Source organism: Oryzias latipes, chromosome 13, assembly GCF_002234675.1.
Source record: "Oryzias latipes chromosome 13, ASM223467v1".
In the NCBI taxonomy this organism is placed as follows: Eukaryota; Metazoa; Chordata; class Actinopteri; order Beloniformes; family Adrianichthyidae; genus Oryzias; species Oryzias latipes.
Genome location: NC_019871.2, coordinates 28731251 through 28744697, shown reverse-complemented (window position 1 = coordinate 28744697; position 13447 = coordinate 28731251). Strand labels below are relative to the sequence as shown.

The window sequence follows — 13447 nt, the reverse complement described above, 5'->3', positions numbered from 1 at the left end:
TCTTAACTTGACCACGTCAGCATTCACGACATTTAAAAAACATTTTACTGCCCCCTACTGTTCAAAAGATATATTGCACTCTGGGAAAAATATTACTAGTGTGGCTTTTGGTGGAAAAAAAGAGAATGACCATAAAATAATCTTACATCATAATAATTTAATCCATGATTGAATCAGTATACACGGTTTTTACGTATTTGAAGTCACAATCAAACATCGGAAGGCAGAGCAATAATCAGCAGGAGACATTTAAAGAAATACTTCCAGTACAACAAACTTCTGCAGCAAATTACAGTTCCTCGACATTTGACGTGTAAACAGCTCCACGTCAGAGCAGTACAGAAGGCATACTGGTCACGTGTGATAACTTAAATCAATGCCGTTCTTTCACACGTGGTTGTTGGCTTATTTGGAAAACCTGTAATCCCCAGTTTAAAGGTCAGAAAAGAGAAAAAGACAAAGAAAGACCTCCTATAAATCAAAAGTGCTAAAATAATGTTTTCTTCCCTTTTTAAATGCAGCAGTTATATCATAAACCCAAACCCGAACAAAAAAAACCCAGAACAAAGGTTTCTTTTTAAGCCGATAGGCCACAGTGTAGATGAGTAAAGGTGCTTATGACTTCTAAGTCATGCAGGTTTTTCTCCCCTTTGCTTTTCTTTCCTTTAGGAAAGCTTTGGTTGTCGGCTTGAAAGTAACCTTTAAAAGGATAAGAAACTGATTAGGAGATAGTGTACCAATTATTTGTTTAAATATGTCCCAGTTTGTTGAAAATACCCATAAAACCTTAAAATCAAAGCAAACCACTAAACGGAGATAGAGCCCTCTCTGAAGTTGGTCTTTCCTATCAGAACATTGAGAAGTGTAGCCTTGCCCTCCTTGGTCTCCTTTTGAGCCTGCTTGATGATGTCGCGGAGTCGGCTCTCCTCTTCCCGCCCTACGAGGTAGCCTTTTCCACCGTAACCATCGGCCACGACATGATAATCTTCAACAGCAAGAGAGAAATCAGAAGCACTCTCACCAATTTGCTGGAAAATTGACACAAGAATAATCTATACGTTTTTCTACCAGCAAAAAAAGAAAAAAAAGAAAAAAGAATTACCTGTAAACGCGAGGCCACATGCTACGTTACTACCCAGGATGGGAACCTGCTCCCTGGATATCTGACTCCAACAGGCATCGTTTCCCACCAGAGCTAGAACCGGGGTCTTAGGAATACAACAAATACATTAATTCATTCGTTAGGGTTGCATTTTGAAAGCCATACTTCTGCAAACAGCCACATTTGCAAACCTTTCGACAAATAAAAGCCTTTTTTAAACTGATTTGTGAAAGTGTACAGATAAATAGCAAAGGCATCTTTCAGTGGCCAAATAGCTGCTACAAATGGCAGCCGAATTATACTTAGCTAAGTTTTTAAAAAGTATTCCACAGTCGTAAGTAGGGATGGGTACCGAGCTCCGGTATTGAACGAGCCCCGGGGCAACATCCTTCCAGACCGCAGTATCGTTACGATCTGACCTCAACAGTTCTGCTATCGGGACTGGAGAAGTATTTTTTTGTGTCCCACGAGATCTAAACGTTATCTGCCATATTTAAATCACCAAGTCAGTCAATTTTCCGTTAATTAATAATGATATTCATTCTGCTATTCTCACTGAAGAGGAGAAGTCTGGCTGGCTATTTGTGTGAACGGGGGGCGGGGCTGTTGTGCAGGCAGTACACGGCGAGCGCGTAAAATGAATTAAATATGCACTAGAGCGCCCCGACTGTCGTGTCAACCTGCTGCTATGATGACCGTATTTAGCGCTCTCTGTATAGAACACAGTGGAGGGGGGGAGAAAAAACAACTCTCAGCTGCAGAGGATATGAACAGGTGAACAGGTAGAGAGGCGGGGGAGGGGCTTTGGCTTCAAAGAGATGGAAACACGGGCGTCAGATTGAGACACAGCTTTCACTACGGGAGTTGAAGCAGAGACTTTCTCTGGGATGATCTTATGAACTATGAACATTTATTTAATTTGTTTTATATTTACATCATGACAGCAATATTTCAAAACATTGCTGTTTATTTTTCTTTAAATAACTTCTTTTTTCATGTATTTTATTTTTCAAGTTGGAAACATGTATAAAGTAAAACGTTTTATTAAAAAAAAACAATGTTGTTGCATAATGAGGAAATAAAACACTTTATGTTCTTAATTTGTTATTTATTTATTTATTTTTGTCCTCAAAAAGTATCGATAAGAGTATCGTTAAAATACCGGATGGATAAGCAGTATCAATAAGAGTAGTAGTACCGTTAAAACCTTAACCACACCCACCCCTAGTCGTACTGTAAATCTGCATTTTACTTTGAAACTTTACCTTGTGTCTAGTAAATGTGTCAAACTCTGCAACGCTGTACCCTAGGGAGCCGTCGCCATAGATTATCCACACCTGAAAACAGAGCTCAGTCAACGCTTCTTCAAACATTATAAAACAACAAAAATTCATCCTAGAATTATACCTCCGATTCAGGCCGACAAAGCTTTGCCCCCAGGGCAAAACCTCCTCCAACCCCCAGAGTCCCAAAGGCCCCTTCAGGACAAAGATTGGGTCACACAAACATCCAAAATACTGGCATTAAAGATGAAACATGATCTTACAGAACAAATCCGTTCAACTTAAAGAAGACATTCAGCGTGTGGTGGAGACAGAAGGCAACAATTATCCATTTACTCTTCAGAATGGATCTGTCCAAAGGATCTGACCTGGGTCGAGCCAACGCAAAGGTCCTCTTGGTCTCATTATGTAAGCGGCAGTTCCAACAAAATCGCCCCCGTCTGCCACTATAATGCTGTCCTCCGCCATCAGCTCATCCACACAGTGGAGGACTTTGATTGGGTTCAAGTGCCGCTCCGTCTTCTCGTCGGCTTTAGCCCTGAAATAGAAAACAAACTGCTTACGTCACACGGTTATTAAATGCAGAGAAGGCTGCACGATATGAGGAAAACTCCCCATATGCAAAATTAATCAATACTGAGATGACAATATAACTTGCGATACAAGAACAAATAGCAAAACGACTAAATACATCGTTTCCATTTCACTGCAACAGTTTAAATAAAAGTTAGTCTACATAGAATAGATTAGAGTCAGTCTACATAGTTTAGATTAGTCTACATCAGGGGTGGGCAAACTACGGCCCGCGGGCTGGATCCGGCTCGCCTTCCTGTTTGGTCCGGCCCACTGAACAATATCAGAGACCCATGTATTTTGTAATTTAAATCTGGCCACATGATCAAAACCTGACATTTTATTCCCCCCTTCTGCAGTCTGTGTCCCGATCTGAAACCCTCTAAAAATCTCTGTCAAGCAGAACAGAAGACAGTCTTTCCTTTCTACGTCGCAGTTCATCTTTACCAGTTTAGCTCATATTATTAGAGCTATAATGCTTCTTTTTTTAACCAGCGCATCCTGTTCTGTGTCCTGATTGGCTGGAGACCTTGTCAATCAATCTCCTCCGTGTGTCTCCTGTACAGAAACGCGGAGCTCTTCAGATCAGAAATCTGTGATCGATCAGATCTTTGTTTTCATTCTAAGATCCTGGACCTCATTTCTATGAAAGTTTGAGAATTTAAACAATAGAAAAGTGTGAAAATGTTCATGTCTGTGTGAGAAAAGTGTAGGAACTCTGCAGTGAGGAGTTTTACTGCCATAAACGTCTGTAATCAGACTACCGTGGATTTCAACAATCACGGTTATTTTTAGAACGTAACTCCTGCAATAAACAGGGAACTCTGGACTGGTGAAAAGGTAACGCAGAAATATGCGTAGCTGCAGCAGAAAACAGAAAATTGCTTTTTTTCATTATTACTGGATGAGAAACAGACGCACCGGACACAGCACAGCTGCGCAAAACATGAGACGTGTGATGAACTCAAAGTCTCTGCGGAATTATGACGGGAGAGGATCCGTTATTTATTGTTTTTTGAAGTGTATCAGTTTATTTTTCCTGAATTTCTGCCTTTGAAAATCATAGGGTGTTGTTTGTTTTATTTCATAAATAATGTTATTTATTTTATTAAAAGGATCATGTATGACTAAAGTGTCATTCATTTCAGCACTTTACAACTCCTTGAAGGTACCAAAGGGCTTCACAATAAAAAAGATCTAAAATGGGAACAAAAGTTTTAAACTAAAAACTCTAGAATATTCTGTTTTAGAATATAATATTCAATCCAAACGTTTTCATCTACATTTCATGTTATATCATTCTGACTCCACACATCTGCTCCTGGTCCGGCCCTTCTATCTAACTTTAGAACCCAATGTGGCCCTCGAGGTAAAATAATTACCCACCCCTGGATTCAGTCTACATATAGGAGAGATTAGAGTCATTAGTTATTCTACATAAGAGGCAAGCATCTAATTTAAAAGAGCTCCATCTGATTGGTCAACGACGTGGAGACGTCCATGGTCAAATGCATAAATGGATTAATTTGTTTTCTTAAATACGTCAAGCTGTCGTATTATTGTTTTAGCACATTTGAGGAAAGCATTTATTGCAATTTTGGCAGACTTTTGCAATCTGCATATTGCACAGCCTGACATGCCGATAACGATACATTTTCCATTCATTCTGCAAGCCTAACCCAGAGCGTGTTCAGAGGTCGTCCCCATGGCTCACCTGTTTGCATTTTCCTTGGTCAGATCGCCGACTTTCAGGCTCTGAGGCCATTCCTCTGGACAGCGGTGACCTTTCAGACCTTTGGCAAGATGCACTAAAAAGGAACCTGGATCGCCTGAGAAAGGAAATAAAGACATTCAATCCAAATTACACACTTTCAAAATAACCAAAGAGGTCTCTTAAAATCCCACTCCTTTTGATCGGTTTTCAAAGCGTCCCCAGAGGCAAAATTTAAAAGGAAAACTGAATTGTTTTCATGGTCATAGTTTCTCCAGAGCAGCAGGAGTTCATTCAAAATAAAGCTCTGAGTTGTGGGCCTGAGCATTGGGACAGAATGAGCCTGACTCCTTCCCCTCCCTGTTGCTGAGAGCTCTCTGTTTACTCTTACAGCTCCACCAATCTAACCTTAATGGTTCAACAAAAATGGCGAGCAATATTGGAGCTATCCAGCCGTACAATTTCAATCCAGATATCGGTTTAGACGAGGAAAACAAAGGCGTTCATGGATGTGTTTGTCTGCAAGTGGATGCATCGGAATGAAACGGAGCAGGAAGCCCGTGGCCCGCCCAGCGTCACAAACAGCATGGTTGTGTTGCTCTTGAGTCACGACAATTTGAATAAAGAATTCCTCAGAAATGCCGTTTGAATCTGAAGTTTCTTCCCGGAAGTCCTCCTCCTCTTTCGGCTTTTCCCATCAGGGGTCGCCACAGCGAATCATCCTTTTCCACCTCACTCTATCATGGACATCTTCTACCCTAACATTAGCCAACTTCATGTCCTCTGTTAAGACATCCATGTATCTCCTCTTTGGCCGTCCTCTTGCCCTCCTGCCAGGCAGCTCCATCTCCAACATCCTTCTACCAATATATCCACTATCCCTCCTCTGAACATGTCCAAACCATCTCAGTCTGGCTTCTCTGACTTTGTCGCTAACACAGGCAACATGAGCCGTCCCTCTGATGTACTCGTTCCTTATCCTGTCTAACCTGGTCACTCCTAAGGAGAACCTCAACATCTTCATCTCCGCTACCTCCATCTCAGCCTCTTGTCTCTGTCTCACTGCTACCGTCTCTAACCCATAGAGCAGAGCTGGTCTCACCACTGTCTTGTACACCTTTACTTTGAGTCTTGCTGGCACTCTTCTGTCACACAACACTCCTGACACTTTCCTCCAACCGCTCCAACCTGCCTGCACTCGCCTCTTCACCTCTTTTCCACACTCCCCATCACACTGAACTGTTGACCCCAAGTACTTAAACTCCTGCACCTTCTTCACCTCAGCCCCCTGTAACCTAACGCTTCTACCTTGATCCCTCTCGTTCAGACACATGTATTCTGTCTTACTACGACTGACCTTCATGCCTCTTCTTTCCAGAGCAAACCTCCACCTCTCTAGCTGTTCCTCCACCTGCTCTCTACTCTCACTGCAAATTACAATGTCATCCGCAAACATCATTGTCCAGGGAGATTCCTGTCTTACCTCGTCTGTCAGCCTGTCCATCAGCATAGCAAACAAAAAAGGACTCAAAGCTGATCCTTGGTGTAGTCCTACCTCCACCTTGAACTCCTCTGTCTGACCTACAGCACATCTCACCACCGTCATACTTCTCTCATACATGTCCTGAACCACTCTGACATACTTCTCTGCCACTCCAGACGACCTCATACAGTACCACAGCTCCTCCCTCGGCACCCTGTCATACGCCTTCTCTAAATCTACGAACACACAATGCAGCTCCTTCTGACCTTCTCTGTACTTTTCCATCAACATTCTCAAAGCAAAAATGGCATCAGTGGTGCTCTTACGGGGCATGAAACCATACTGCTGCTCACAGATCTCCACCTTCTTCCTAAGCCTGGCTTCCACTACTCTTTCCCACAGCTTCATTGTGTGGCTCATCAACTTTATTCCTCTATAGTTGCTGCAGTTCTGCGTGTCACCCTTGTTCTTAAAGATCGGAACCAGAATGCTTCTCCTCCATTCCTCAGGCATCTTCTCACTCTCTAAAATCCTATTGAACAACCTTGTTAGAAATTCCACTGCTGTCTCTCCTAGGCACTTCCATACCTCCACAGGTACGTCATCAGGACCAACGGCCTTTCCGCTCTTCATCCTTTTCAGAGCCTTCCTAACCTCCTCCTTTCCAATCTCTGCTACTTCCTGCTCCACAACAACCACTTCTTCCTCCCTTCTTTCCCTGTCATTTTCCACGTTCATCAGCTCCTCAAAATACTCCTTCCATCTTTTCTGTACACTCTCCTGGGTTGTTAGCACCTTTCCGTCTCTGTCCTTAATCACCCTTATCTGTTGCACGTCCTTCCCATCTCTGTCTCTCTGTCTGGCTAGCCTGTACAAGTCCTTCTCTCCTTCCTTTGTGTCTAACCTGTCATATAGCTCATCGTAAGCTTTCTGTTTGGCCTTTGCCACCTCTCTCTTCACTCTACGCTGCGCTTCCTTGTACTCCTGTCTACCTTCCTCAGTCCTTTCTACATCCCACTTCCTTTTAGCCAACCTCTTCCTCTGGACGCATTCCTGTACTTCCTCATTCCACCACCAAGTCTCTTTACCGTCTTTCCTCTTTCCAGATGACACACCTAGCACCTTCCTACCTGTTTCCCTGATAATCTCTGCTGTAGTTTCCCAGTCATCTGGAAGCTCATCCTGACCACCCAGGACCTGTCTCAACTTCTGCCTAAATTCCTCACAAGTTTCTTCATTCTGTAGCTTCCACCACTTGGTCTTCTTTTCTGTTTTCCCTCTCTTCTTCTTCCTGGCCTCCAGAGTCATCTTACACACCACCATGCGGTGCTGTCTGGCTACACTCTCTCCTACCACCACTTTGCAGTCATTAACCTCTCTCAAATGACCTCGTCTACATAGGATGTAGTCCACCTGGGTACTCCTACCTCCACTTCTGTATGTCACTCTATGTTCCTCTCTCTTCTGGAAGTAAGTGTTGACTACAGCCATTTCCATCCTCTTCGCAAAGTCCACCACCATCTGTCCCTCCAGATTCCTTTCCTTCACACCAAACCTGCCCATCACCTCCTCATCACCTCTGTTGCCCTCACCAACATGCCCATTAAAGTCTGCTCCAATAACAACTCTCTCTCCTCTGGGGAAACTCTCTATGACCTCATCCAACTCACTCCAGAATCTCTCCTTCACTTCTAACTCACAGCCAACCTGTGGCGCATACCCACTGACTACATTCACCATCACCCCTTCGATTTCTAACTTTAGGCTCATCATCCTGTCTGAGACTCTTTTCACCTCTAGAACACTGTTTACAAACTCCCCCTTCAGAATCACACCTACCCCATTTCTCTTCCTATCAACACCATGATAGAACAGTTTGTATCCTCCTCCAATACTACGTGCCTTGCTGCCCTTCCACCTTGTCTCCTGCACACACAGTACATCTACCTTCCTTCTCTCCATCATGTCTGCCAGCTCTCTGCCTTTCCCTGTCATTGTGCCAACGTTAAGAGTCCCTATTCTCAAACCTATGTTCCTGCCTTTTCCCTTCTCTCTCTGGCCACGTGCCCTTCTGCCTCCCCTCTTTCTTCGACCAACAGTAGTCAAATTTCCACCGACACCCTGTAGGTTAACAGCATCGGTGGCGGTCGTTGTTAACCCGGGCCTCGACCGATCCGGTATGTCTAAAGTGTTGTGGATGATTCGCATGGTTATTTTGGCAATTTTTACGCCGGATGCCCTTCCTGACGCAACCCTCTCTATTTATCCGGGCTTGGGACCGGCACAGAGGCAACTGGCTTGCAACCCCTGTGGCTAGATTCTTCCCGGAAGTCCTCCATCATCAGAAAAACGCCACAAGAACACGTTAAACACACGCAAATCAGCCTTTTTCAACCGTAGTTCAGAAACTAACCCTGGATTGCAATAGTTGGCTTCCAGAACATGTCGGAGTTCTTCAGCAGCTGTGACCGATCCCTGTTGACCGCGATGATCTTACTGCGTCTGCCGAGGACCCGGCCGTAGCTCAGCCGGAAGTCGCACACGGTGCCTGCAGGCGCAAAGGTCAAGGTTCATTCTGCTGTGATGGGATCCGGCCATCTTCCAAACCCGCTTCATCCCTGTTGGGGTCGGCGGGTTGCTGGAACCAATCACAGCGAATGCTGGGCAAAGGCGGGGCTAGTTCAGCTCAGAGCAACACAACTGCACACTCACAGTCTCACCTAGGGAGAAGTTAGTCATCAATTTAAGCTACAAAGCAGGTATTTGGACCCAAACATGCACAAAGAGAAGACAAACTCCACACAGAAAGGTGCCAGCCGGGATCTGAACCAGGAACCAGGTTCTTCTCCCCAAGAGGCCAGAGTGCTAACCAACAAGACGCAGGAAAAGGAAGAGACACAAATCAGCTTTCATAAATAACAGAATAATTATGACTGAAGAAAAAGCCTTGCTGCTTTATAAAGTCTAACTTCATCCAAACAGGAAAGGTTATTATCAAACCCTCCTCATAGATTTGGTGGTAAATGTACTCTTTTCCTAAACGGACACACATTTAAAGCGAATCCAGATCTGATCAGTTCTTCACCTGCCAGGAGAACCAAGTCCGCCTCCTTCAGAGCGTCTCTGCGGTTCTGTCGGATGTGGATGGGGCTGTCTTTACCCAGCAGCCCTCGGGACATCCCTCCCAGGAAGCAGGGGATCCCCAGATCTTCCAAAGCTTTCCTACAGCAACGAAAAAAACCACAATGAGCAAACCTGGGATTGTCTAACAGCGACACCGGCTTCATTCACGTGTTCACCAATCATCCCTATTTAACAATCATTTTACTTGAAGACCCGCTCCAATGAAAATGGTGTTTTTAACATGTTAACATATGAAGAAAATGAAGCTCAAAATTGCATTTCTGAGGATTTCTTTATTTAAATTGTTGTGAATTGATAAAACGCAGCTCATTTGTGGCGTGGAAAATACGCTGGGCGGGCCTTAAGCTCCGTGCTCCGCTCCATTCTGATGCATCCACTTTTAGACAGATTCATAAACGTCTTTGTTTTCCTCGTCTGAGCTGGAATCTGGATCTAAACCGTATCATTTCAATATTGCTCAGAATGTCTGTTGCACCGCTAATGTTAGGTTTGAGGTGGGAGGGGCTGTAAGCTAGCGAGTGCGTAAACAAATAGATAGTGGGAAATGATCCCACCCACAACTCAGAGGCAAATCTCTAATGAAGTTTTGCCGCTCTACAGAAACTATGTCCAAGAAAACAACTTTTTTTTATTTTTATTTTGGCTAAAAAAACAACATAATCCTAATGAAAAGACCCCTGGAAACACTTTAAAAATGGATCAAAAGATCAGAGTGGGTCTTTAATGAATGTGAGTGCTGTAACTGCAAATACATCTATTTATGATTATGAGTGATGACACTGGCGTCATCTTCTACATCGCTTTTCTTCTATGACTATTTCTAAAATGGGTTAAATATATGTCTGCTTTCTAATTCTTTTTATTATATTATTCCACTAATTTAACTGCTTAAAATAAACCAATAGATGAAAGCAAACCTGAGAGATAAATGAGAAACGCACGCCTCACCTGACATGGTCAGACGGCGATGGCGGCAGAGTCACCTGGCTGCCCAGAAGAATGACGGGTTTCTTTGCTCGACTCACCAGCTCTATGCACTTCTGCACCTGATTTTGGTGAAGGTGGAAATGCCAACAGATGCTTTATAAACATCTTATTCTCTGAGGAAATGTGTTTGTCTTCAAATCCTGCTTCACGGGAGCAGAACTACCTGATCCTCTGTGGCTTGAGGGACGTGGACAGAAAGAGGACAGACATCTCTGGCCTCCCAGGCTCCAGCAAAGAGGTTCTTCAGGTGATTTCGGAGATACCTTGCAGGTGATCAGACCAGAAAACATTAAAATAAAACAAAAAACGACAACTATACATCAGTTTGACAGACAATGATTGTTATTTCATGACAACAGAACTGCACTCTAATAACATACCATGAAATGATACTTCCCATCAGGCCTTTAGGGGGGGTTTTCGGTGCAAACTCTTTGGACACAAGGTGATAGGGGTACAGGGTGTCGATGGGGAACTCTACAAAAACGGGGCCGGGCGTTCCTGACTGGGCAATGGCCAGGGCTTTTCTGAGAGTCGGCACTATTTCCCTCACCGTCCTGATGGAGGCACAGAATTTACACAGCGGCTTGAAGAGAGACATCTGGTCGATGTCTTGCAGTGCCCCCCTTCCCTGCCGTGCAAAGGATTGATCATTTAAATGTGCGTAGCACCTACCAGAGAGTTCGCATCCCATTTCCATCTGCGTTCACCTACCTGCAGTAGTGTAGCAGCACCTCCTCCCAAGAGCAGCACAGGAGATTCAGCCATTTGGGCGTTCTTTACCGCCGTCACCGTGTTCGTCAGGCCCGGGCCGGCGGTTACAGTTGCTACCCCCACAGTACCTGGTACAGAGAGCCACACAACCACGTTGAACTCCAGAGGGAAAAAAACAAAACAAAATGTAAGAAATGTGGAAAGTTCGGCTGGGATTTGAAGCCCCGGGGTAAAACGTCAGCCTGCACCTGAGAGCCGCGCCACGGCGTCTGCGGCAAAGACCGCCGTGGCTTCGTGTCTGGTGTCCACGATACGGATGCCGACCTTCTCGCAAGCCACGAGGATCGGGGAAATGTGCCCGCCCACCAGGGTGAAGAGGAACTTGACCCCGTGAGCACGGAGGACCTCTGCCACGCTCTCACCGCCATGGCGGGGGCTCTCGGTCTCCGTCTGCAATGAGATAAAGAGAACAAGGGGGAAAAGTGTTTAAAAAATATATCAATTTTCCAACCGTTTTTAATGTCTGTACAGGTTTAAAGTTCCACTCCAATCATCTTTTCATTCTTTTTAAAGCATTCCATGCAGCCTTTGAACAATTATGCTGTTTGTTTTAGGATAAATTGTAAAACTTGGACCTAATTTCTGCAGAGCGACAGGTGTTTATAAGAAATTAACCCTTTTTTCCCCCCTTTCTTGAAAAGTTGAGCTTTTTTTTGTCTGCTCCCGATTCACAACAAACAAACAAACAAACAAACAAACAAACACGCAAATTTAAGCTCAATTTTCTTCCATGATCAGAAATATGCCACAAGAACATGTTAGAAAAGAACCGCTATTTAACCAAACGCTGTGCTTGTCAGGTAAGTGTTTCTCTTCAAATACTTCAGCTGTCTATAAACTAGGAAACTATGTGTTCAGTAGTGTTGTGTTGCAGTGTGTAGCCTCTTTTCGCCACATCTGTTGGGGGATGGATTTGTCGGAGGAGCAGCAGAGCCGATCAGGCACCCATGAAAGATTTGCCTAAATCTTTCAGCCAAAGTCCAACTGTATTTTATTGTTGTTGTTGTTATTATTGACTTATTTTGAGTTTCCCTCAAGTGTTTCAATTCAATTCAATTTTATTTGTATAGCCCAAAATCACAACAACAGTCGTCTCGATGGGCTTCGAAGTAAAACATGAACTCCTGTTTGGCAAGAGGTGACAGATCACTTGAGGTATCCGATTTGGCGTGTTTGTGCCACCAGACCAGCCTAACCACATTGGCCGACTTGCAGCAAAAGCTTGTTGGAGGATGGACTGGCGTCCCGCAGCGGCGTGCGACGGAGCCAGGGACCGGCGTGAGGAGCACTGGGTCCGGTTCTTCACGTCCTTCTGCAGGTGCTGAATGTGGTTAGATTGCCAACATGGTCTGATTCCTTAATCACAAGTCGGTGGCAGAGCAAGCTGTGATTGGAAGAGATTAGGACATTTATCCCACAAATCTGTGTTTTTTATTTATTTTTTAATAAATGCAATTTGACCCAAAAGAGGTCGTGCAAGCAGGACTTCTGCATCAAAGAAAGATGCTTTAGTTATCATTCTCTGGAGGCTTATCTCTCCAATTCCATTTCCCAACAGTGTGCACACATGCAGCTTCCATGCTTTTGTGCAATCTCCCCGACAGCTTGGCTGTGATGGCCTTTGTTCGAGAAAACCACAAGGCTGGTCAAAGTTTACCCGAGTCAGTCAGTGGAGCTCGATTTACCCTTTTACCCGGGTCAGCTGGCAGATCTGATCCGCAAAGCGATCACGCGTGGAGTAAAAACAATGCGTTTTCATTTTAGACGAACACCCACCTGGTGAAACAGCTGGTAAAATAAGCCAAGTTTGTAGGCGGCGAGCAGCAGCGCGACCACCGGGATGCAACAAGCAGAGCATCCGAGAACAGCGCCAACAGCTCCGAGCGACTCCATGTGTCGATGGGGAAGCAAAAGCCTCTCAGTGTAAAGGTGTAAACCGAGAAACTTTGAATTACCTCAAGGATAAACCTTAGTTTCTCCCCCCCGGTCGGTGCACTGAACGGTTTGCTCAGTCAGTCAGACTATGCTAACATGATACAAAACCGCTTTTGATTCCAGGTATAGCTGGATTTTTTGTCATGCAAATTCAGTATTTAGTTACGAGATTGAATTTCTATACGACATTCTCCTAAGTAAAAAGACACAGGGTAAACTATGACCCTTCGCTCCTCCCGTGGCAGCTATATGGGTGTCATTTCCTTTTTGAATGGTAAGCTAGCTGCAGGCACAAAGCCCCTTTCCAAAAAAATAATTTCAAAATAAACTTACGTTCACAGAAAAAATCGTTATACGCGTGCAGTGCAGTTAGAAACACAAAGTAATAGTATTTGTTTTTCAGAACTATAGTTAACTATGTCATTTTTCTTTCATTTAAAATGACGAATTTCACA

At 44.2% G+C, this 13447-nt stretch overlaps 1 protein-coding gene across 1 annotated transcript; it reads right to left on the bottom strand.

Annotated features, from left to right (window-relative positions):
• Positions 1–137: 137 nt before the first annotated feature.
• ilvbl (ilvB acetolactate synthase like) lies at positions 138–13266 on the bottom strand. Its single transcript, XM_004075876.3, has 14 exons — positions 12834–13266; positions 11246–11447; positions 10998–11125; positions 10664–10914; positions 10447–10546; positions 10245–10342; positions 9238–9374; positions 8566–8700; positions 4673–4787; positions 2754–2923; positions 2510–2580; positions 2368–2439; positions 1103–1208; positions 138–985 (listed from the first exon to the last, which is right to left on the bottom strand). The coding sequence occupies exons 1-14, from the start codon at positions 12948–12950 to the stop codon at positions 807–809; spliced, it is 1881 nt and encodes a 626-aa protein (XP_004075924.1). The 5' UTR covers positions 12951–13266; the 3' UTR covers positions 138–806.
• Between the last annotated feature and the right edge of the window lie 181 nt (positions 13267–13447).